This window comes from Diaphorina citri, unplaced genomic scaffold, assembly GCF_000475195.1.
Source record: "Diaphorina citri unplaced genomic scaffold, Diaci psyllid genome assembly version 1.1 scaffold1832, whole genome shotgun sequence".
Classification (NCBI taxonomy): Eukaryota; Metazoa; Arthropoda; class Insecta; order Hemiptera; family Psyllidae; genus Diaphorina; species Diaphorina citri.
This window is the reverse complement of record NW_007379258.1, coordinates 35,622-60,712: the sequence shown is the minus strand read 5'-3', so window position 1 is coordinate 60,712 and position 25,091 is coordinate 35,622. Positions and strand designations below refer to the sequence as shown.

Below are 25,091 nucleotides of genomic sequence, written 5' to 3'. Positions count from 1 at the left end.
TGAAAATTTGGACCGATTGCAATACTTTCATTACTAGTATAGCTCCGCTATACTGTAGTAATAGAAAGTAAAAAAAGCACGAGAGAAAGTCCCTGAGTTGTAAACTTCAACAAAATGGCTCGGACTTCCTGATGCCTAATCTGGTTTTACTACCAAAGTTTTTTCATTGGGACAGAGAGAAAAAACTATCGCATATCATTGAGTAGATAATGTGGAATCAACAAGGAGAGTGACTTTCACCCTGGTTAGTCTAAGGTGCAAAAAATTGGTGTAAGCATCCATTTTTTGCACCTGAGAGTTATTTAATGGAATTAATTAGATTTAAGGTCTTTGTGTCTCGCAATTTTGTACAGACTCTACTGGATAATGGACAAAAACAATAAAATTGATGTTTGCAATCTAATTGATGTGTGTGTGTGATTGGATGTAATTTATTGATACTCTGTCTATGTACTTTATTATTACGATAGTAATAAAAAAGGTATAGTGGACGGGCTATTGTATTCGCTTCGGTGTCGTCTGTCTGTCAGTTCCAATAGAAGGACTTTTCCAAACCTGGTCGACCTTTATATCAAATTAAAGGTCTTTTTACCAAGAACACGAAAGTAGTGGTGCAAATTTTGTCCAGAAAACCAAAATGCCAAAAAAACCTGTTTTTTTGGTGATTTTTTTCACATTTTCTCACACAAATGAGCTCTGATCTTGAAATTTGTCGGGACGACCTATGAACTCAAAGCGAGAACGTTTTAGAGAACACTTCAGTCGATAATTTAAGACCGGTTGTAGTGTCACCTGCGCTTCGCTCCGGATTTCTGCTAGTAAATCCTTAAGGCATGGCCGTTCATAAGTGCAAGCAATAAGTTGACAAAGTTTCATAGCAATCGGATGAGCGGTTTGGCTAGGCATAAAGTTCGAACAAACACACACACACACAAACAAACAAACAAACAAACAAACAAACAAACAAATATTTATTTTTATATAATATTAGATAATTTCATTGAGAACGGGAGTGCAAGCAATAAGTTGACAAAGTTTCATAGCAATCGGATGAGCGGTTTGGCCAGGCATAAAGTTCGAACAAACGCACACACACACAAACAAACAAATATTCATTTTTTTATATTAGATAATTTCACTGAGAAAAAAAAGCACGAGAGAAAGTCCCTGAGTTGTAAAAACTTCAACAAAATGGCTCGGACTTCCTGATGCCTAATCTGGTTTTACTACCAAAGTTTTTTCATTGGGACAGAGAGAAAAAACTATTGCATATCATTGAGTAGATAATGTTGAATCAACAAGGAGAGTGACTTTCACCCTGGTTAGTCTAAGGTGCAAAAAATTGATGTAAGCATCCATTTTTTGCACCTGAGAGTTATTTAATGGAATTATGTAATTAGGTTTAAGGTCTTTGTGTCTCGCAATTTTGTACAGACTCTACCGACTTTCACCCTGGTTAGTCTAAGGTGCAAAAAATTGATGTAAGCATCCATTTTTTGCACCTGAGAGTTATTTAATGGAATTAATTAGGTTTAAGGTCTTTGTGTCTCGCAATTTTGTACAGACTCTACTGGATAATGGACAAAAACAATTGATGTTTGCAATCTAATTGATGTGTGTGTGTGATTGGATGTAATTTATTGATACTATGTCTATGTAGGTAGTTGACTATTTGGATAATTGATTCATAATACCCGGAACAAAGTTGGGATTTGCGTTTAATGGCATCCGCCAGAATGGAATTAATGTATTTTTTCGTTCCAATTTACTTAGGTATGTTTTCCTCGAGGTCAGTAAGTAATCAGTACTGGAAATAGAATGAACTGACAGGATATGACCAAAAATGTCCCTTTACATTTACGTGGTGTTTCCTTTACACTAGCCAGAATAGGAGTAAAAATTGCTCACGCAAAAAGGTGGCATAGTAGCTTATCTAATTTCAGGCAGGTAATGCCCTCTTTCTCTCCTCTCTAGGACTATAATAAGAGTACACTACCAATGTCCTCTTATCTCTCAGATCCTGATGAATTCTGTTAGTGGTTGGTTATGTGGTTTCGGCATTCTATGGTCAGGAGATGAAGACGGCGTGTCTATTTAATTTTAAATCTGTATATCCCCCATGTTTGAGAAAGTACATGTGAATTTGAGTTATTAGTTTTTTGTAGCGATTATCACACCGGACAGTTCTAGCGATTCTGTTAAGTCCACGACTTGAACTTTTTTTCTTGTCTGTATTCTTTGCCATTGTCGTGTTCAGTGTGCAATGTTAGCTTGGAATAGCTAACATTACCAAGTCCTAGGTATACGCACTGTGCATTCTTGTAGTCTACTCATGATTATTAATTTGTCTACCACGGTTGGTCGAATACTCTAATTTCTAATATGTATGATGGAAACTGTCAGTACTGAGAATTCCAACTTATAGTATGCAGGAAAAATAGGTAATTGAGTACCTGCATAGAAACTTACTCGTCAGTAATCTTCTGGTATGTGGAAACATATCAGGGCAATATTACGAAGCTAATACGAGTATTCTTCCCACTATGTAGATAAATGCTGCCCAGAAAAAGAACTTTTTTTGGTGCTGCCCAGAAGAAGAACTTTTTTTGGGGGTACTTTTCTTCTCATAGCCAAAGTTGAAATTTAATACATAATTATGTCAATCAAGATTGATTGATTGATATTCCCATGAGTCATACCTACCTATCTAATTTCATAGTACTACCTATGTACCTACGAGTTCATTACTTGTTTGCACAGTATGTACTTACTTAATAGAAACTTACTCGTCAGTAATCTTCTGGTATGTGGAAACATATCAGGACAATATTACGAAGCTAATACGAGTATTCTTCCCACTATATAGATAAATCTAAGTGCTGCCCAGAAAAAGAACTTTTTTTGTGGGTACTTTTCTTCTCATAGCCAAAGTTGAAATTTAATACATAATTATGTCAATCAAGATTGATTGATTGATTGATTGATTGATATTCCCATGAGTCATACCTACCTATCTAATTTCATAGTACTACCTATGTACCTACGAGTTCAATACTTGTTTGCACAGTATGTACCCTTTTCATGATCCTATATTACTGCATTTTCTTCATAGGTGTCTACTCGGAAACTCCATTTGACTGTGAGTTTACTGACGGTTTGACAGCTGATCTTCTCTTTAAAACCCGTAGAAATGAATTCTAACGTTTGTATCGTCTCTTTGCTGTCCCTGGTTTTACGGTTAAAATGTTTAATCAGAGTTTAATATTTAGTTAGTAAACTGAAACAGGGGGTTAATAAGGGTTTTTGATCAAGTTGTGGTGAAGTTATCCTTTGATCAAGTTATGGTAAAGTTAGCCTATTAATCTAATGATTTATTCATCGGTTCTACCAGAATAGGTAACTAAGAAGTAGGTATAGGTACCACCTACGAGATATTTGAAAGATCTTGAACTAGGAAGTATCTCTGGTTTGGTTGTATTCACTGAGCAGCTGGACACTTTATTGACGTGAGTGCCAAATACTCCAAATAGGTATCCCAGATTTAAACGCGTTAAACTTGTTTTGGAATTCAATTTAGTAATCAGGAAAAAGTTTGGACACTTTTCATGATCCTATATTACTGCATTTTCTTCATAGGTGTCTACTCGGAAACTCCATTTGACTGTGAGTTTACTGACGGTTTGACAGTTGATCTTCTCTTAACACGTAGAAATGAATTCTAACTTGTGTCGTCTCTTTGCTGTCCCTGGTTTCACAGTTAAATGTTTAATCAGAGTTTAATATTTAGTTAATAAACTGAAACAGGGGGTTAATAAGGGTTTTTGATCACGTTGTGGTGAAGTTATCCTTTGATCAAGTTATGGTAAAGTTAGCCTATTAATCTAATGATTTATTCATCAGCTGATTTAAGATCTTGTAGTTACTGTAAACACCGAGACTTAATTAGTATCTCACAAATCTACACATGATTTATTCATCAGCTGATTTAAGATCTTGTAGTTACTGTAAACACCGAGACTTAATTAGTATCTCACAAATCTACACCTCATAACTCATAACATTATGTATGTGAGAAACACATGATGGAAGTAGGAAGTGGTAACAGAAAGTGATAAATAAGACATTATAATAAAATGAATGGGAGCCTTGAGTTCATTCAGTCTATGGGTATTGGTCACATTCAAATGCATGTCTCATACGATTACTATCAGATTTATTGCAGGTAAATGTTCCTACTGTTGAATACGGTAGAGCATACAGAAAGTGATAAATAAGACATTATAATAAAATGAATGGGAGCCTTGAGTTCATTCAGTCTATGGGTATTGGTCACATTCAAATGCAAGTCTCATACGATTACTATCAGATTTATTGCAGGTAAATGTTCCTACTGTTGAATACGGTAGAGCAATACTTATTGAATTCTATTTTTAAAGACAGGCAAATCTATTTATATGTTGGTTTGATACTCAACGTAGAGTACTCCTAAACAGATACATATTCAATTTAGGATAAAGTTCCCCCCCGGCCGGAAATCGAAACTGCGATCTAGCGCCTGCACGGCAAGTGTTCTACCCTCCACGCTATCTAGATTCTAGATTAGGATAAAGTTCCCCCCCGGCCGGAAATCGAAACTGCGATCTAGCGCCTACACGGCAAGTGTTCTACTCTCCACGCTATCTAGATTTTATAGCTGCTGCACTGTAAAAAATTTCGAGTTACCGCTATGTCCGTCGTGTATCGTCAAACTTGTGATAAAACGGGGATTCGAACCCCAAAAACCATTTGGCAGCCAGCTTGGACAAAATGTCATGATCATGAAATAAGCTGGTTTCTATTGTAATAACTAGAATACTGGATCCACGTTCAAGTTGGAGGTAAACAAGTAGGGTAATGTTGTTGGTGCAGGAAATACAAATTGAGTTCACTGTCACTGCTATGAGAGGTTGCTAAGATTGCTTCTTTAATGGTTCTTTTATAAATAAGTTTTAAAAAAGATTGTACCTCTATACCACTTTCGCATTGCTTCAAGACTAATTCTTTTACATCCATGCCCATTATTATTGCTTATCCAAGAACAGAAAAGTTTGGTCAAAAAATTTCCGCCCTGCTGGTCGGGATTCGACCTCAGCACCTTTGGGTTGAGAGTTAGTGCTCATGACAACTCGGCCATAGAGGTGGGCAAATTAGAACATGCACCTTGTTTATATATAATGCACGTCCCTTTACTTTCGCAACCCTGAACAAAGTAGGACCATCGGCTATTTAAGTCCTATGTCACTGCGACCAGATTGGATTTTTTGTGACTTTTCCTTGGAGGTAGGATGGGGTGATTCTTGTTTCCGATAGATCACTAAAGTGAAGCTACGTCGAGCATGGTATATTCTGAATGGGTCTGGTTTAAATCCCAGCTTTCTGAACTGGCAATGCAGTTAATGCATGTCCCTTTACTTTCGCAACCCTGAACAAAGTAGGACCATCGGCTATTTAAGTCCTATGTCACTGCGACCAGATTGGATTTTTGTGAGTTTTCCTTGGAGGTAGGATGGGGTGATTCTTGTTTCCGACAGATCACTAAAGTGAAGCTACGTCGAGCGTGGTATATTCTGAATGGGTCTGGTTTAAATCCCAGCTCTCTGAACTGGCAATGCAGTTGGAGTTATACAGTGACTTTAAACCCATTAATAAAGAACTAGAAATGAAGGTGAAGAAGATAACCTTCACTTGTTGAAAAGCATTCGTTTTCTTATCTATTTTGCAAATTCCCAGAGAATGAAAATAGCATGAGAATGTCGAAACTACAATTCTTCACTTGTTGAAAAGCATTCGTTTTCTTATCTATTTTGCAAATTCCCAGAGAATGAAAATAGCATGAGAATGTCGAAACTACAATTAAAATTTCCACTTTATCAATCAGGTTTATTTTCATTGTATGGAATAATATTATTCATGGAAATGTTTCTTTGGAAAATTCTCACCACCTGGGTATACCTATTACATGTGTTTATTTGACGACATTGAGACTTGGGACACACGTCATGTATTTTTAGCCATTGGGAATATAATTATTAAATCATCAATTACCAAAGAGGACATATTCTGGATTACCCCCACCTGATGACCTGACTTGAGTAGGTATCCTTAGATTTGATAAAACTGTCTAAAGGTAACGTTACACTAAGCGCGCATCGTTTGCAAACGTTTGTAATCATTTTCCCACAAACATTGGCTTGCAAACAGCGTTCGAGTGTGCGCGGAGTTGATCCGGCTGTCGGGGTCTAGCCCTAGGTACGTACATACCTACGTTATACCTGGTTTCTTGGCCTCATGAAGATAAGTTGAAGTATGTATTTTAGAGGAAAGCTGTGGGTGGCTTTTTAATCATAGATATCGCAAACTCGATGTATTTTTTTATATATTTATTTATTTCATTTTTGTTTACAAAATATACGTGCAGTTTTTCGATGCGCATGAAATTTAAAACTGATTCTGATTGGTTGATTCAATTTGAGATCCTTCTTTCCCTTCGCAAAGACTGGTCAAACGAGTCTTGGCAGAGGTCAAGCTTGAGATTCTTCTTAGAACTAGAAAGAACGTTTTTAGGTAGAAAAACCAGTTTATAAATACCGAATTATTGCAATCCTGTGCTCAGCACTTGCTCAACTGCAAAGGATATCCTTATATTTGTTCATAAATACGGGTGTAAAAGTTGGGTCAGGAGTGAACTCGGTAAGGTCCATCTGATAAATCTTCAGTAAACACTTCAGACTTTCAACTTCATCTTGACAGGAACAGCATGGGCCAATCGAGGCTGAGATAATGCAATCACTGATATAAGTGGTGATACTGTAACATTTTGATTATGTGGTAGATACGAATGTTAGATGATGGGTGTTATCTCCTTGAAGTATGCGACTATGATTCAAACAGGGTACCACCATCACAAAAACAAAAGACGGGCGATCAGTTAAACAGGGTACCTTGGTTGACAAAAGGAGCATGTTGAATACTCTAAACAAAGCCATGCTTGACATGGCTGTGGATGAGTATTATGCCCAGACTGTTAGCTCCCAGTACATGTCCAGTTTGAACAAGTTGAATGATAGCGATTTGTTTCAAGGTGAGAGTGAGTGCTGATTTTCAACTGTCTAGGATTTTTAAATTTTAGAGAAGAGATGGAAAATTCAGTACAATTATCCCCCCTAAAGAGAGATGGCAAATTGCAAATGTGTCTATTTATAGAGCTCTAAAATCTGTTTTCTGTTTTCCTCATTCCAGTGCCTGCTCTATGGAAAGAGGACTCCTCGGTAGTGGCTTCCTTGAATACTCTAAACAAAGCCATGCTTGACATTGCTGTGGATGAGTATTATGCCCAGACTGTTAGCTCCCAGTATATGTCCAGTTTGAACAAGTTGAATGATAGCGATCTGTTTCAAGGTGAGTGTGAGTGCTGATTTTCAACTGTCTAGGATTTTTAAATTTTAGAGAAGAGATGGAAAACTCAGTACAATTATCCCCCCTAAAGAGAGATGGCAAATTGCAAATGTGTCTATCGATAGAGCTCTAAAATCTGTATGTTTTCTGTTTTCCTCATTCCAGTGCCTGCTCTATGGAAAGAGGACTCCTCGGTAGTGGCTTCTAAGAACCAATGACAATTGAAAAAGAACAAAGAAGAAAAAGGAGCAAATCCATCCAAAACCGTTTAGAACCAAATACATCCAGGCTGGACACTTACTACTTGAATGAAACTTACGCAGCAACATCAACACAAGTTGTATTTACTCAAGAGAAGGATTTATCTAGAAGAAATTCCAAAATTCCGAAAAAAATCTAGAACATGCAACTTCACACACAGGTGCTTTAAATACTTTCAAGTTTGTAGCTGCTACCTACTAATATTTTATTGGAATCATTTTTCAATCCAGCATTAATTAATTAAAATAAAATATGCCCATATTATACTCGTATTATGTTCTCAAAAGAAACATTTAGATTCTAATGAGAATAGGTATGAATGAGACCTTTTTCCTGTTATCTGTTAAAATATTAATTGCTGCTACCTACTAATATTTTATTGGAATCATTTTTCAATCCAGCATTAATTAATTAAAATAAAATATGCCCATATTATACTCGTATTTTGTTCTCAAAAGAAACATTTAGATTCTAATGGGAATAGGTATGAATGAGACCTTTTTCCTGTTATCTGTTAAAATGTGATGTGTACAGAAACTGGATACAAGATCTCTATGACCAAAGTGATTATCTAATATCTATAATCAACGAATTTGATGATATCATTGATGAAAATAAGTCTTCTGAAGATTGCCACTGCAATTGTGATCAAGAAGCGTGGCTTGAAAAACATCTGAATGGAGAAAAATCGGTCGCCAGCCCTGAAATCAATGAACTTAAAATTGAAGACTTTAATAGTGAAGAGATGCCAGAAGATGAAAGAGATACTGTGATGAGTAGCAAAATAGAAGAGGCTCCTGAAGGAGATAAAGAAAACATGGACTTGCTAAACACAGTGCAGACACAGGGTACTTTGGAACCGGTGGAAAAACAGCTGGTGATTGAAGATTTCAACACAGAGAAGGTCCAGGATAGGAATACCCAGAAAATAGTCGAAGATGTCAACATAGAAAAATACAAAAATGGTACTCCTCTGAAAGTGGTTGAAAAAATAAATACCAAGACGACTGAGCATGTTAGAACACAAAGAATGATTGAAGAAACCAACACAGAAAAGTTTACAAACACACAGAGGATGATAGAAGAAATCAACACGGAGAAATGTGAAGACCTGATGTGTTCTCAGGATGAGCAATCCTTTCAAATTGAATGTCCTGGCTCTCCAGATGCAGCCGGTGTAAGTACTACTAATAAACTCTTGATTGTTGAACTTATTTCCCAAAAATGAGTTCAACAGTTTAGAACACCCAAGGGAGGTACAAATAGACCAACCAAATTCAAAATCATGAAGTTATAATTAAGAGACATTTTTTTCGTTCTAATAAAATGTTTTACTTTAATATATCTTTCTGATTTGTGTCCGACAGGACAATGGAGAAACGGTACGTGCAGCCCAGATTCTCATGTCTTTCAATAATTGGACATTGCCTTCTCGAGATCATGACATTACAGTGGTACCTGAGAAAACAATCAAATTCAAACCGTAAGTTTGCTTCGTTTATGATTTACAATTTACACCAAAGAACACTTAAGTTTTAGCTTTCCTTGTACCACACAATTAATTCTGTCAGAAATAACTATATACCACTCTGTCAAAATTAATTAGTGTAATGAATAAACGCATGCTTTGTTGTACAGCTGTACACCTTCTATGTATACATAAAGTAAAATTCAGCCAGCCTATTCAGCTTGGAGTTTAGTCCCGGGTGCAGTTTATTCTAAGTAGATTAGGTTCGTTCTCGGAACGTCTAACTTTCTCCTATCATGTACTCCTTCTGTCTTCGATTTTGGGACGATAAGTCCTCAGTACGTCATAGGTTAGATCAGCTCACACCCTGCCATTGTGTTTTCCAGAGGTTCCTTGGGTGCACGCCTCCGCCTAGAGTTGAACAAACAGAAGTCAGCCACCGAGATCTGGAAGTACGAGGTCACCAAAGCTACCGAGTCTCAGGACCAGGAGACCTTAGCCCAGCTGTTCCGGGGACAGTTAGATCTCACCATTGTTAACTTTTGGAGTGAATGTTCCAACGTTGTGGTAAAAGCGGTGAAAACACAACCAAGCCCAGGTAAGCTAACTAACCGAAAATCAGTAAAAGGGCTAAGAAAAAGTGATGCGAAAATAATTTCCCATGTACCTAAAATTGTGTAAACAGGGACATTAATTTCCCTTTGTATTGTAATAGAAAGTAAAAAGTTCAAGTTTAGAACTTCAGAGAAACAAACTTCCCCTGCTATATTCCCTTGTATATGCAATGTGCCATATACTCGATATTATTATAATTTTATTTTATTGGTTCCTATTTTCTCATTTTCATTCCAGGATCAACGGATACGGACAATACCGTCCTGTTACTTCTACACGCTTCCAATTTCCCGGCCAGGTTCAAAACCCAGCGGGGTCAGAAATTTTCTATATTTCCACCTTGGTAAGTATGATATGGTGAGATGCATTTGAAAATTGAATATCTCGGACTGTGTTTGTCGTAGGGAAATGAAACAAACGTCAGCACTTTTGAATCAGAACCCAGCGGGGTCAGAACTTTTCTATCTTTCCACCTTGGTAAGTATGATATGGTGAGATGAATTTGAAAATTGAATATCTCGGACTGTTTGTCGTAGGGAAATGAAACAAACGTCATTTGAATCAGCACTTTTTATGGCATTTTTTCTTTCATCACACCCAGCGGGGTCAGAACTTTTCTATCTTTCCACCTTGGTAAGTATGATATGGTGAGATGAATTTGAAAATTGAATATCTCGGACTGTGTTTGTCGTAGGGAAATGAAACAAACGTCATTTGAATCAGCGACTATGATAGTAAATCCCCATGCTAATAATTCTCATCACACCTATCATAGAAGGTCCCGGGTTCGATTTCCGGCAGTGACGATTTTTTTTTCGTTCCGTGTGTTAGGACACTCAGCCTCATAAGTAGCTTCTTTGAATGAGCAACGACCAGTGATAGACTTAGTAAAAAAAATCGATAATATGTATAATATGTATGTAGCTAATGGAATTACCCATGCCGATGTAAAGCAAGTTCTTCGCTGTATTTCATCACTTTTTTAGGGCTTTCCAAAACTTATATCACTCTTCCTTGAAATCCACTGCTTTCCCTCACTTTTTGAAGATCACGATTATATGGTTGCCATTTCTTGCTTAATCTTTCAAATGATGTTAGACAAAATGATGTAGCAAACAAATATCTAAAGTAAATCTTTCTCGCAGGATTAGTCACTATGTACCTGAGTTGGACATGTCATTCCTCACCAATATAGAACGCATTCGATTCTCTGAGAGTACCAGAGCTATTATTGAGGAGCGAACTAGTCTCCAGCCTTTGCAGATTGATCAATTTGATGGTAAGAATATAGATAGAGACAAGTTTAGTCTAAACTCTGTCCTTGGTCAATTGATCTATTTGATTTTATTAAGCACACTACTAGTAACAAAATTAATTCAAATAAACTCCTCATGACTCTTATGAAGTAGTCATTATTCGCCTTGTACACTCGAAATCCAATTGTGATTCTAAACGAGGTTAAAAAATGTCCAAAGCACCAGTTTTTTTACTTTATTAATCTTGGTTTTTTCTATTTTTGCATATATTTTCCAGAGGATTTCTATATGAAACTGATTGGAATTGGTGGCACCCTCGCTTCAAAAAAGGATTAAGACTGAAGGTTAGTCTCATTTGGAATTAGGTCCACATTGCAGACTCCCTGGTACAGTACAGACTTCGCTGTACGTAGGTAGTTTCCTGATCTCCTTGGGGATTTGTTACTCGGCTAGTTGCTAGAAACTAGTTCTAGGTGAACTATCAGTTGATTCAGTTGTATTATGAGGCTTCGCTGTACGTAGGTAGTTTCCTGATCTCCTTGGGGATTTGTTACTCGGCTAGTTGCTAGAAACTAGTTCTAGGTGAACTATCAGTAGATTCAGTTGTATTATGAGGACTATTAAGTATAAGGTAGCTAAATATGCTATTGATATCATTATCACCCATGTGCGTGAAATATCACTGTCACCCATCAAGTCGTGTGCTACGATTACAATGAAATCTGCTATATTTCTTAATAATCATGTAAATGTGCTTAATTTATCGATGTGTCTAGGACGAGAAACTTGGTTTGTTGTGAAGGTCATATGCTATTGATATCATTATCACCCATGTGCGTGAAATATCACTGTCACCCATCAAGTCGTGTGCTACGATTACAATGAAATCTGCTGTACTTATTAATAATCATAAAAATGTGCTTCACTTATCAATGTGTCTAGGACAAGACACTTGATTTGTTGTGAAGGTTGGTGTGAGCATCAAGATGAAGTTGATGTTTCGTTGGTACTTTTCTTTTTAAGTTATTGTAATTATTGTATGTTTCATATGTATTTGTTTCAGAGAAAGAAAACTTTAGCCGACAAAATGAATAACCTACCTGCCGCAGAAACAAGTTCAAATCGGCCAATTCGATCCACAAATGTCAAAAACAACTTTATGTCCAAATTCAAGGATTTTGTAATCCCTTCCAGTTTCAAATTTCCCGAATCAAAACGGCAAGCTCTACAAAATTCGATCAATTTAAAATCAAAATCAAGCCCTTTCAAGAAATCTAATTCAAATTTAAGAAGCAGTCACAGGAGCGTACACAGTACATGTGAAAATAAAACGGAAGGAATTATCGAGATGGTAAACTTTAAAATGAATCAGAGTCCCCGTCAGAGTGAACGAGATAGAAATGTAGGTGGATATGGTTATGGTAGCTCACCTGATCTGAACAGTTCTCGTGACAATTTATTTCAAGCGTCATTCACGAGAGATCTGAATAATAGTAATGATTATACAAACAAGTCAAGAAAATCACCAGATCTTGACTTCAACAACGATACAGTTTCTACGCATTTAAAGAAAAGTGCCATCAATTTGATCAATGAAGTGACAGAACTGTTGTCCACTCAATCTGTCAAGTCCTGTACTATCAACCTTTCACCGGATATGTCCTATGATACGGGGAAACATAAAGATTACAACAAAGACGACATGTTTGTCAACTCTGTGCCTGCCCATTCCCAGTTTCTACGCATTTAAAGAAAAGTGCCATCAATTTGATCAATGAAGTGACAGAACTGTTGTCCACTCAATCTGTCAAGTCCTGTACCATCAACCTTTCACCGGATATGTCCTATGATACGGGGAAACATAAAGATTACAACAAAGACGACATATTTGTCAACTCTGTGCCTGCCCATTCCCAGTCTCAGTCTTCCCAAAATAGTGAACCAAAGAGTGGTAAACTTATTGTCACTGATACAGACGGTTCACCTGATTTATATGTGACGAAACATATCAAGCCAAACTCAGCTGATTTGTTTCTTAGTCAAGCTTCTAACGTAAATGATTCTCCAGATTTATTTCCTCTGTCCATGATAAGTCCAGAATTCCCCACGTGCAAGTCTCCTGATCTCTTCCAAAGGCCTCAGAATTCTCAAAATAGCTGCATAGAAAGCTCCCAATGCAATGGAGAAATGATACACGCTTCATGCAGTCCGTTTAGTAGCTTAATATCTTCAATAAACAAAGGCAACATTCCGTCAACACAGAAACCGGGATTATTACCAGATCCTAACTTAGATGAATCGCTGGATTGTTCTATAATCCAATGTAGTCAAGAAGATGATGGTAAGAAATCGCATGAAACACCCAATACAGCCCCTGACAAGGATCTTGATTGTAAACTAGCCCAGGTGTTCAATCAAAAGCGCCTGATACAGACGGTTCACCTGATTTATATGTGACGAAACATATCAAGCCAAACTCAGCTGATTTGTTTCTTAGTCAAGCTTCTAACGTGAATGATTCTCCAGATTTATTTCCTCTGTCCATGATAAGTCCAGAATTCCCCACGTGCAAGTCTCCCGATCTCTTCCAAAGGTCTCAGAATTCTCAAAATAGCTGCATAGAAAGCTCCCAATGCAGCTTGGGACACACGTCATGTATTTTTAGCCATTGGGAATATAATTATTAAATCATCAATTACCAAAGAGGACATATTCTGGATTACCCCTACCTGATGACCTGACTTGAGTATCCTTAGATTTGATAAAACTGTCTAAAGGTAACGTTACACCAAGCGCGATCATTTTTCCACAAACATTGGCTTGCAAACAGCGTTCGAGTGTGCGCGGAGTTGATCCGGCTGCTGTCGGTTTTTCAGGTAATGTTACAACAATGCGCGCTTGGTGTAACATTACCCTAAGATTTTACATAGTATTAAACTCAAAAATAAATGTGAAAATGAGGCTAAGTTCCTATCCAAAAATGTCGGTTTTTGAGATTAATATCTCTCAACTTTAATACCAATTCTACTTGGGCACTTGATAATTCAGTTACGTATACAAGTACTATCCTTACTCCTTGTATAGGGGACCTTGACGTGCTCATAGCTTTGATAGCACGTGGTATTTGTGTTGGTCTATCATATAGAATTAAGCCTTGAAGCTGGAGACTTAAATTTCTTTTCTCTTTACAGTTTCGAGGTACACATCAAAATGATTGTCACCAGTATCCAGTATGTTAGTTAGTTTAGGAAGCAAGGATAAACCTAATACGGAGAAGGATTCTTGATCGAATCGCTGGATTGTTCTATAATCCAATGTAGTCAAGAAGATGATGGTAAGAAATCGCATGAAACACCCAATGCAGCCCCTGACAAGGATCTTGATTGTAAACTAGCCCAGGTGTTCAATCAAAAGCGGGAATCGCTGGATTGTTCTATAATCCAATGTAGTCAAGAAGATGATGGTAAGAAATCGCATGAAACACCCAATGCAGCCCCTGACAAGGGTCTTGATTGTAAACTAGCCCAGGTGTTCAATCAAAAGCGGCTGCTTCAAGATTCCTTCTGCCCACCAAACAAAAAGCCAAAGTTAAAACCAACTCTTGTTAGCCCAGTGGAAGGTAAGTAACTACATATTTTATATCAGTAAGAGAAAATCTAGGACACATGTAAATATTTTTCAATATAATAGTGTGTGTGATTTTTCATTATGTTTGGTAATTTTAAGGGTAATAAACAAAAAGCCAAAGTTAAAACCAACTCTTGTTAGCCCAGTGGAAGGTAAGTAACTACATATTTTATATCAGTAAGAGAAAATCTAGAACACATGTAAATATTTTTCAATATAATAGTGTGTGTGATTTTTCATTATGTTTGGTAATTTTAAGGGTTCTCTCTTCGTCTACCCTACACATTTATCATAAGTCTGGCACGTTTTTTAACTTATTCTCTTGATCTTTTGTGCTTACCTATATTTTCACCTAAATTTATTGCTCTTTATCTGTTTGATTTGCTTGCTTTGTTTGTCTATTGCAGGCGTAGATGTCTGTGAAGTGTTTGATGCGGTGAAATATTTGGAGACACGGGTAATCGAACAACCCCACCCTCATAACACTTCATTTGATCCTTTGCTTGCGTCCGGTAATTCTCTCTTCTCTCTGCCTCTGTCTAAATTTTAAGTTTTCGCCCTCTATTTTATTTGCCCTCAAATTCTCTTTTGTTAGCATGTTTACTTTATCTTTTGGTGTGAACTTTATTTTTAACCAAAGTGATAGAAGAATCTAGCACAGCAATGATTTAATTAGCCATTATTTTGTACTAAAGCTCATTAGATTTGTGTACGCTGTGCTAGCCTAGTTTTAGATTTAATTGAGATTTTTATAGTCAACACTTTTCCTTGTTCGCTTTTAAATTATTCTTCTTCGTCCTTTTTAATCTTCTTGTTGGTTCTGTTATGTGGGGAAAAGTGAAAAGAATGATTGGTGTTCGAAATTCCAAAAGCCAAATGAGGAAGAATGCGTTCACATTTGAGACCTTTGGTTTATCAAATAAAATTGAACAACTGACATCATTGAACGAGTTGTCTGACCTCGTGAGAGGGATCTATGAAAATCGAATGCAGTTTGTAGACGAAATGCTTCCATATGAACAAGAATGTCCTAGGTGTGATGTCTACAGAAACTGGATACAAGATCTCTATGACCAAAGTGATTATCTAATATCTATAATCAACGAATTTGATGATATCATTGGTGAAAATAAGTCTTCTGAAGATTGCCACCAAAGTCATTATCTAATATCTATAATCAACGAATTTGATGATATCATTGATGAAAATAGGTCTTCTGAAGATTGCCACCGCAATTGTGATCAGAGCTCAGACATATGCTCTCGGTCTAGTAAACTGCAAGAAAAATACAACGCTCTAAAACAAAAGTATCATTTTGTAAAAAATAAAAATCAGATGATAAATGAAGACAAAGAGCAAACGATCCAAACTTTAGATTCTGAACTTGATAAATTAATTCATGAGCAAATGAGTGATAAAGACATGATCAAAAAGTTAAACTTGGAACTACTCGCGGCTAAAAAAGACAATAAAGACAAAGATTTGAAAATCGAAACTTTGAAACAAGAATTCAACAAAATAGTCAAAGAATATGAATCGTTCAAATTGCAGATCCAAGCCGAATGTAATGATCTTTTAAAGAAAAACTTTGAGGAATATAGAGAACGAAACCATGGCATACGTAAGAAAGAACCAATGACAATTGGAAAAGAACAAAGAAGAAAAAGGAGCAAATCCATCCAAAACCGTTTAGAACCAAATACATCCAGGCTGGAAACTTACTACTTGAATGAAACTTACCCAGCATCATCAACACAAGTTGTATTTACTCAAGAGAAGGATTTATCTAGAAGAAATTCCAAAATTCCGAAAAAAATCTAGAACATGCAACTTCACACACAGGTGCTTTAAATACTTTCAAGTTTGTAGCTGCTACCTACTAATATTTTATTGGAATCATTTTTCAATCCAGCATTAATTAATTAAAATAAAATATGCCCATATTATACTCGTATTATGTTCTCAAAAGAAACATTTAGATTCTAATGAGAATAGGTATGAATGAGACCTTTTTCCTGTTATCTGTTAAAATATTAATTATGATATTTTCGAATTTTATGATGAACATTTTGATCAGATAACAAACAAGCAAACAAACAGTTTTTACTTGGTCTCCATGTTCAGTGTTTTTTTTTTTTTTTTTTTTTTTTCAAAACCCTGGTTAGAAAAGATTCTTTTTTGGGGGTACCCACGCTTTCTAAACTGAGTCTCATCTTAATTAACTTACTTGTAATCACGGGGGAAAGTAATGATGAGAATATGCACGAATTCCCGGTGAACATACAGAAACCAGGCTAATCCAAGTGTTAAAATCAGGAACTTGCTATCCAAGAAGAGAAAGGTAACGCCGGCAAAAAGCGTGAACATTGCGCCCTTCGAGTGCAAAAGTTTATTCACATCCATAGCCGGGACAAAGAAAACCACGGAACACCTAAACTAAAACAACACACACCTATTGCCTAATTGGAAAGAAACAACGAGTTGACAGTATCACACTCGATAATAATTTTAACGCATTGAAAATCAGTACACTTCCACGACGTACGACACAAATCAACGAACTATCCGACTGTTTGAATTCTGATTGAACAAACTTGGAACAGGTAGTCTGATAGTACCTACTGTGTGGTGAGTAGATATCTGAGGTAGTCTACACGAGGGACGAGAGAATGCCCGTGGCCAATGTATTACGAGAACTTACGATGTACCTCATGGATGATAAAGAGATAATGTATCATGAGATCCATGAGTCCAGTGTCTTGTATACGGAAATGTATTACGAGAACTTACGATGTACCTCATGGATGATAAAGAGATAATGTATCATGAGATCCATGAGTCCAGTGTCTTGTATACGGACATTGATTAAAGTTGGAGAAAAGTTGAGGTAAAAATGCCGTAAAACCATGAAACTCTTTTTCGTGTTAATATAGGCCGGTTGGCGCTTCGAACTCTTGACGTTCGCGCGCCTCCCGGCATGCTTGATTGGTCAAAATAAGAATATCACCAGTTCTTCTTATTGTATTGAGAAAAGTTGAGGTAAAAATGCCGTAAAACCATGAAACTCTTTTTCGTGTTAATATAGGCCGGTTGGCGCTTCGAACTCTTGACGTTTGCGCGCCTCCCGGCATGCTTGATTGGTCAAAATAAGGAGAAGCACAAATTATTCGAAGAAAATATCACCAGTTGTTCTTATTGTATGTTCTGAAACGGGTTCTTTTCAAGTTCTGAATTTCACCAATATTGAATTTTGATTTCCCTAGTTGGTATCTCAAGTTCAATATCCGGCGGAGGTGATATTTTTTGTAGCTTGGATATCGGGGTCTAGCCCTAGGTACGTACATACCTACGTTATACCTGGTTTCTTGGCCTCATGAAGATAAGTTGAAGTATGTATTTTAGAGGAAAGCTGTGGGTGGCTTTTTAATCATAGATATCGCAAACTCGATGTATTTTTTTTTTTATATGTAAATTCATCTGTTGAGAGGTAATCATCGAGAAACATACGAAGCGAAAGTATTCGCAGACTGCTCTACTTACTTATATTCCAATATGACTGAATTATTGTATGTTCTGAAACGGGTTCTTTTCAAGTTCTGAATTTCACCAATATTGAATTTTGATTTCCCTAGTTGGTATCTCAAGTTCAATATCCGGCGGAGGTGATATTTTTTGTAGCTTGGATATCGGGGTCTAGCCCTAGGTACGTACATACCTACGTTATACCTGGTTTCTTGGCCTCATGAAGATAAGTTGAAGTATGTATTTTAGAGGGAAGCTGTGGGTGGCTTTTTAATCATAGATATCGCAAACTCGATGTATTTTTTTTTTTTTATGTAAATTCATCTGTTGAGAGGTAATCATCGAGAAACATACGAAGCGAAAGTATTCGCAGACTGCTCTACTTATATTCCAATATAACTGACCCAGTAGAGGAAAATTATCAATCAGTAGGTAGTGGTAGATACTATGATTCCTATGAAAAGAAACCTCTAATGGTCCATACTACGTGAGGTAAATGTACTATGAACCTCGAGTGTTGGGTTAGGGTAGTACAGGAACAGCATGGGCCAATCGAGGCTGAGATAATGCAATCACTGATATAAGTGGTGATACTGTAACATTTTGATTATGTGGTAGATAAGAATGTTAGATGGGTGTTATCTCCTTGAAGTATGCGACTATGATAAGGGTAGTACAGGAACAGCATGGGCCAATCGAGGCTGAGATAATGCAATCACTGATATAAGTGGTGATACTGTAACATTTTGATTATGCGGTTGACAAGAATGTCAGATGGGTGTTATCTCCTTGAAGTATGCGACTATGATAGTAAATCCCCATGCTAATAATTCACACCTATGTATCACAGAAGGTCCCGGGTTCGATTTCCGGTAGTGACAATTTTTTTTTTTTCGTTCCGTGTGTTTAGACACTCAGCCTCATAAGTAGCTTCTTTGAATGAACAGCGACCAGTGATAGACGTAAAAAAGACTTAGTAAAAAAAAGACAAGAAAAATCGATGGAAACACCAAACTGTCCTAAGATCGAAATAGCTATACCTAGATTTTTTTCTTTTTTCTTTTTGAAAAGTTCCAATCATATGTAGCTAATGGAATTACCCATGCCGGTGTAAAGCAAGTTCTTCGCTGTACGTAAGTAGTTTCCTGATCTCCTTGGGGATTTGTTACTCGGCTAGTTGCTAGAAACTAGTTCTAGGTGAACTATCAGTTGTATTATGAGCCTGTAAAAATAGTCTACAAAAAGTATCAATATTTGTGGTTAATTCCTTCAGCTAATCAATCTCTACTAAATTTCAACAAATTTTCACACATCCATGGGTGGTATTGCTGCTACATACTGAGTATTGGGTATTAACAAGATTTTGTTAAAAATAGGCTTCCTTATGTTTACTTCAATTGCTCAATTAGGTATGCACAAATTTCAAAATTTCCAAATGAATTTTCTGTGGGTACCTACTTAATCCAGAAATTATCCAGTCAGTTTGCCAAAGATGTAGATGTATACTCGAGTGATATACATTACATTGAGAGCAGCCCTAGTCATAAGGTAAAAGCGTGGCTTGAAAAACATCTGAATGGAGAAAAATCGATCGCCAGCCCTGAAATCAATGAACTTAAAATTGAAGACTTTAATAGTGAAGAGATGCCAGAAGATGAAAGAGATACTGTGATGAGTAGCAAAATAGAAGAGGCTCCTGAAGGAGATAAAGAAAACATGGACTTGCTAAACACAGTGCAGACACAGGGTACTTTGGAACCGGTGGAAAAACAGCTGGTGATTGAAGATTTCAACACAGAGAAGGTCCAGGATAGGAATACCCAGAAAATAGTCGAAGATGTCAACATAGAAAAATACAAAAATGGTACTCCTCTGAAAGTGGTTGAAAAAATAAATACCAAGACGACTGAGCATGTTAGAACACAAAGAATGATTGAAGAAACCAACACAGAAAAGTTTACAAACACACAGAAGATGATAGAAGAAATCAACACGGAGAAATGTGAAGACCTGATGTGTTCTCAGGATGAGCAATCCTTTCAAATTGAATGTCCTGGCTCTCCAGATGCAGCCGGTGTAAGTACTACTAATAAACTCTTGATTGTTGAACTTATTTCCCAAAAATGAGTTCAACAGTTTAGAACACCCAAGGGAGGTACAAATAGACCAACCAAATTCAAAATCATGAAGTTATAATTAAGAGACATTTTTTTCGTTCTAATAAAATGTTTTACTTTAATATATCTTTCTGATTTGTGTCCGACAGGACAATGGAGAAACGGTACGTGCAGCCCAGATTCTCATGTCTTTCAATAATTGGACATTGCCTTCTCGAGATCATGACATTACAGTGGTACCTGAGAAAACAATCAAATTCAAACCGTAAGTTTGCTTCGTTTATGATTTACAATTTACACCAAAGAACACTTAAGTTTTAGCTTTCCTTGTACCACACAATTAATTCTGTCAGAAAGAGAAAACTATCAAATTCAAACCGTAAGTTTGCTTCGTTTATGATTTACAATTTACACCAAAGAACACTTAAGTTTTAGCTTTCCTTGCACCACACAATTAATTATGTCAGAATTAACTATATACCACTCTGTCAAAATTAATTAGTGTAATGAATAAACGCATGCTTTGTTGTACAGCTGTACACCTTCTATGTATACATAAAGTAAAATTCAGCCAGCCTATTCAGCTTGGAGTTTAGTCCCGGGTGCAGTTTATTCTAAGTAGATTAGGTTCGTTCTCGGAACGTCTAACTTTCTCCTATCATGTACTCCTTCTGTCTTCGATTTTGGGACGATAAGTCCTCAGTACGTCATAGGTTAGATCAGCTCACACCCTGCCATTGTGTTTTCCAGAGGTTCCTTGGGTGCACGCCTCCGCCTAGAGTTGAACAAACAGAAGTCAGCCACCGAGATCTGGAAGTACGAGGTCACCAAAGCTACCGAGTCTCAGGACCAGGAGACCTTAGCCCAGCTGTTCCGGGGACAGTTAGATCTCACCATTGTTAACTTTTGGAGTGAATGTTCCAACGTTGTGGTAAAAGCGGTGAAAACACAACCAAGCCCAGGTAAGCTAACTAACCGAAAATCAGTAAAAGGGCTAAGAAAAAGTGATGCGAAAATAATTTCCCATGTACCTAAAAATGTGTAAATAGGCCAAATCTAAAGTTGAAAATTTCGATGGATTGCTCGAAACAGGGACATTAATTTCCCTTTGTATTGTAATAGAAAGTAAAAAGTTCAAGTTCAGAACTTCAGAGAAACAAACTTCCCCTGCTATATTTCAACCAAGCCCAGGTAAGCTAACTAACCGAAAATCAGTAAAAGGGCTAAGAAAAAGTGATGCGAAAATAATTTCCCATGTACCTAAAATTGTGTAAACAGGGACATTAATTTCCCTTTGTATTGTAATAGAAAGTAAAAAGTTCAAGTTTAGAACTTCAGAGAAACAAACTTCCCCTGCTATATTCCCTTGTATATGCAATGTGCCATATACTCGATATTATTATAATTTTATTTTATTGGTTCCTATTTTCTCATTTTCATTCCAGGATCAACGGATACGGATAATACCGTCCTGTTACTTCTACACGCTTCCAATTTCCCGGCCAGGTTCAAAACCCAGCGGGTTCAATCATTAACAATCATCCAGCTCTAAATCTTGACAAAATGGTCATTCTGAAATCTTTTAAAGGTTAGTTGTAACTTTGACCTTTTTTGACTCTTGGTTCCACCACACCATTAATTAAAAAGAGCCTAGGTAAATTAACACTTCTGACTTCTTTGAACCAATAATTGTCCATTCTAATCTTACTTTACAGTCCAAATTTCAATTTTACATAATTATTATTAATGTAAAATGAAAATTCAATACTTTGAAAAAATTCACCCACTGTAAATACTTCTCATTAATCTAAAAAAGGCAAGTGATTTTACCTATCCAATTTCACATCAAATTTAATATGTTTTTTTATATATATAAAATGAGGAATCTGACACTACCAGTAGTTTGGCCATAGAGCTTTCACTATGGAAAAACTCATAGCCATTCAAAAGTTATTAGGCTTGGGCAGAGACTTCTCAAACATTCTGCATAGTTTCCATTGTACCTACATAATTAGCTAAGAAAATAGGCTTTAGATGTGAACCAACTGACTACTAGTATTATGTAACACTGCCTTGCTATTTGCTTGCAAGTACTTTTTTGTTGTAGGTTGTAGGAAAAGGCTATTTTTTATCTTTGGAAATCAGTCCTGATGCACCAGAATGAGATCTTGTGTATGAAGCTTACAACAGCCTACCTTTGAGTCGATCAAAGATTTTTTTAAACAGTTTTTAAGTTCTACTGAATTTTAATTGTGTTAAGCATGGTTCAATGCTTCAAACTCTCATCAAATAAATGTCATTTTGGCTTCAGTAAAATATAAAATTGATTTTGAACTAGGTATATTGAGCCGGTAGTAAAATAAGAAGTCAGAAGGTAGAATCACATTGCCCTCATGTCACATGAGGAGTGTTTCTAGGTTTCTACCTTTGTGTTCCTTATTCAAAAGAGGAAATGGTGGGAAAATAGATCAAGGTGATCCATGAAATTGTTTTTGACTGACCCCAGCCTGTGTGAGAAATAATATACAAGCCTAAATCTTACTTTACAGTCCAAATTTCAATTTTACATAATTATTATTAATGTAAAATGAAAATTCAATACTTTGAAAAAATTCACCCACTATAAATACTTCTCACTAACCAAAAAAAGGCAAGTGATTTTACCTATCCAATTTCACATCAAATTTAACATGTTTTTCTTTTATGAAATGAGGAATCTGATGCTACCAGTAGTTTGGCCATAGACCTTTCACTATGGAAAAACTTATAGTCATTCAAAAGTTATTAGGCTTGGGCAGAGACTTCTTGAACATTCTGCATAGTTTCTATTGTACCTACATAATTAGCTAAGAAAATAGGCTTTAGTTGTGAACCTACTGACTAGTATTATGTAACACTGCCTTGCTATTTGCTTGCAAGTACTTTTTTGTTGTAGGAAAAGGCTATTTATCTTTGGAAAACAGTCCTGATACACCAGAATGTGATCTTGTGTATGAAGCTTTCAACAGCCTACCTTTGAGTCTATCAAAGATTTTTTTAAACAGTTTATAAGTTCTATGTAATTTTAATGGTGTTAAGCATGGTTCAATGCTTCCAACTCTCATCGAATAAATGTCTTTTTGGCTTCAGTAAAATATAATATTGATTTTGAAGTAGGTATTGAGCAGGTAGTAAAATAAGAAGTCAGAAATTGTTAAGGTAGAATCACATTGCCCTCATGTCATGTGAGGAGTGTTTCTATCTATAGGTTCCTTATTCAAAAAAGGGAACGGTGGGAAAATAAATCAAGGTGATCCATGAAATTGTTTTTGACTGACCCCAGCCAGTGTGAGAATTAACGTTTAAGCCTCCTATTAGTGTTGAATAGAATAGGGAAAAGTGTTTAGTGTGTATGGTTATGATGAGGGCATGGAGATGCATGAAGTGATAACAAGGAGTACCATGCAGGCCAAGTATTATTATTCTGATAAAGTCAACACTGAACAATCATGTATGTAGGAACAACACAACTTTGATAATCCCACTTGTACTACCTAACCGAATAACTCAACACTTACGGTTATTGATTAGGTGATTGATTAGTACCCAACTAAGTATTTGCCTTGTTTTTTTATGGTTGACTTGGTGAACCTACTTCTTAAAGTGTAGGTATAATTTCTCAAATTTTAGAATAACATCTTTTGTTTACCTGTAGGTTACTTAACTAACTAGAGATATGTGTTAAAAACACAATCTTAATAGGTTTTTAGTACCTACTCAAGTACATTATCCCCTAAAATGCAACAAAGCCTTTTGCCTGTTTTTAGCAACCCATTTCCACATCAAGAAATGTTGAATCTAGCTATAAGGAATTTAAATGTCATCATACCTACCCTATTTTATTTTTGTTTACCTGTAGGTTACTTAACTAACTAGAGATATGTGTTAAAAACACAATCTTAATAGGTTTTTAGTACCTACTCAAGTACATCTTTTGTTTACCTGTAGGTTACTTAACTAACTAGAGATATGTGTTAAAAACAAGATCTTAATAGGTTTTTAGTACCTACTCAAGTACATTATCCCCTAAAATGCAACAAAGCCTTTTGCCTGTTTTTAGCAGCCCATTTCCACATCAAGAAATGTTGAATCTAGCTATAAGGAATTTAAACATTAATAGTTAAACTTTTGAAGTAGCAATCATAGACTTCTTTTGACAGCTCATCATGTCATCATACCTACCCTATTTTACAGTGATCACAATACCTATCAATGTGTAATCCTGATCTTTTTACTATCTAGGTACTTGAAAATTTACTTCTGGATAATAGTCAAGTAGGTATAGGTAGATTTCTGCTTATTAACTTACAGGGAAAAATTATTGAAATTGTAATAAATATAATAGGTACTAATGAGAAAAAAAAAGAAAAAAACATGTTGGCAGGTAGTGTATAATGTACCCCTCTCAATATCTAAATTTTGTTCCATGTTGTTACCTACCTAATTGAAAAAAAAAATCATTTTACAAGTTGCACTGATGGAGTTAATTTCCCCTTGCTCTAGTGAAGTATTTGTATCAGAGTGGATAGGTAGTATTCGTATGATAAAACAGGCCCCTCCCCCCTCTTGCCATTCTCTTTCCTCCTCCCAGATCACATGGCATTGTGTAGGAAGTTGTGACTGAATCCCCCAAGTTAAAGCAGTACCTATCTTCCTCTCTGTGTTGATAATTTTTGTAGCTATGAAAAATGTATTGTACACAAGCAAGCAAGTTATATTTCATATGTACCTAAGCATAGCCATAGTATTCAA

The 25,091-nt window shown here is 36.3% G+C and overlaps 4 protein-coding genes across 6 annotated transcripts; all 4 read left to right on the top strand.

Annotated features, from left to right (window-relative positions):
• The first annotated feature begins 8,185 nt into the window (after positions 1-8,185).
• On the top strand, positions 8,186-11,429 carry LOC103517398. The gene is made up of 6 exons (XM_008482429.3): positions 8,186-8,872; positions 9,063-9,178; positions 9,550-9,761; positions 10,016-10,121; positions 10,924-11,057; positions 11,312-11,429. The coding sequence occupies exons 1-6, from the start codon at positions 8,186-8,188 to the stop codon at positions 11,368-11,370; spliced, it is 1,314 nt and encodes a 437-aa protein (XP_008480651.1). The 3' UTR covers positions 11,371-11,429.
• A 415-nt stretch (positions 11,430-11,844) lies between these two features.
• LOC113470796 lies at positions 11,845-15,287 on the top strand. Of its 2 annotated transcripts, none has more exons than XM_026829503.1 (5): positions 11,845-12,587; positions 12,770-13,375; positions 14,369-14,433; positions 14,563-14,653; positions 15,069-15,287. In XM_026829503.1, the coding sequence occupies exons 1-5, from the start codon at positions 12,074-12,076 to the stop codon at positions 15,209-15,211; spliced, it is 1,419 nt and encodes a 472-aa protein (XP_026685304.1). In that variant the 5' UTR covers positions 11,845-12,073; the 3' UTR covers positions 15,212-15,287. The 2 variants fall into 2 exon arrangements, with proteins under 2 accessions (XP_026685304.1, XP_026685305.1); XM_026829504.1 differs by having other exon boundaries at positions 11,845-12,769; positions 12,958-13,375.
• Positions 15,288-15,316: 29 nt separating this feature from the next.
• On the top strand, positions 15,317-16,609 carry LOC113470797 (spindle assembly checkpoint component MAD1-like). Of its 2 annotated transcripts, none has more exons than XM_026829505.1 (2): positions 15,317-15,735; positions 15,814-16,609. In XM_026829505.1, exons 1-2 carry the CDS (start codon positions 15,487-15,489, stop codon positions 16,480-16,482), a joined length of 918 nt encoding a protein of 305 aa, XP_026685306.1. In that variant the 5' UTR covers positions 15,317-15,486; the 3' UTR covers positions 16,483-16,609. The 2 variants fall into 2 exon arrangements, with proteins under 2 accessions (XP_026685306.1, XP_026685307.1); XM_026829506.1 differs by having other exon boundaries at positions 15,317-15,739; positions 15,818-16,609.
• A 2,198-nt stretch (positions 16,610-18,807) lies between these two features.
• On the top strand, positions 18,808-21,852 carry LOC103517397. The gene is made up of 5 exons (XM_026829508.1): positions 18,808-18,873; positions 19,651-20,259; positions 20,450-20,565; positions 21,051-21,262; positions 21,746-21,852. The coding sequence occupies exons 1-5, from the start codon at positions 18,808-18,810 to the stop codon at positions 21,850-21,852; spliced, it is 1,110 nt and encodes a 369-aa protein (XP_026685309.1).
• The last annotated feature ends 3,239 nt before the right edge of the window (positions 21,853-25,091 follow it).

Bases quoted from the DNA above. Each gene is read 5' to 3' on its own strand.
- LOC113470796 (XM_026829503.1), top strand. From the start codon at position 12,074: ATGTTTCATATGTATTTGTTTCAGAGAAAGAAAACTTTAGCCGACAAA. The intron at 13,376-14,368 runs GTAAGAAATCGC...AAGAAGATGATG, and splicing joins ATGTAGTCAAGAAGATGATG to GTAAGAAATCGCATGAAACA. The intron at 14,434-14,562 runs GTGTTCAATCAA...AAACTAGCCCAG, and splicing joins TTGATTGTAAACTAGCCCAG to GTGTTCAATCAAAAGCGGCT.
- LOC113470797 (XM_026829505.1), top strand. From the start codon at position 15,487: ATGTGGGGAAAAGTGAAAAGAATGATTGGTGTTCGAAATTCCAAAAGC. The intron at 15,736-15,813 runs CAAAGTGATTAT...GAAGATTGCCAC, and splicing joins GGATACAAGATCTCTATGAC to CAAAGTCATTATCTAATATC.
- LOC103517398 (XM_008482429.3), top strand. From the start codon at position 8,186: ATGAGACCTTTTTCCTGTTATCTGTTAAAATGTGATGTGTACAGAAAC. The intron at 8,873-9,062 runs GTAAGTACTACT...TGTGTCCGACAG, and splicing joins GCTCTCCAGATGCAGCCGGT to GACAATGGAGAAACGGTACG. The intron at 9,179-9,549 runs GTAAGTTTGCTT...TGTGTTTTCCAG, and splicing joins AAAACAATCAAATTCAAACC to AGGTTCCTTGGGTGCACGCC.
- LOC103517397 (XM_026829508.1), top strand. From the start codon at position 18,808: ATGTTAGATGGGTGTTATCTCCTTGAAGTATGCGACTATGATAAGGGT. The intron at 20,566-21,050 runs GTAAGTTTGCTT...TGTGTTTTCCAG, and splicing joins AAAACAATCAAATTCAAACC to AGGTTCCTTGGGTGCACGCC. The intron at 21,263-21,745 runs GTAAGCTAACTA...TTTTCATTCCAG, and splicing joins GAAAACACAACCAAGCCCAG to GATCAACGGATACGGATAAT.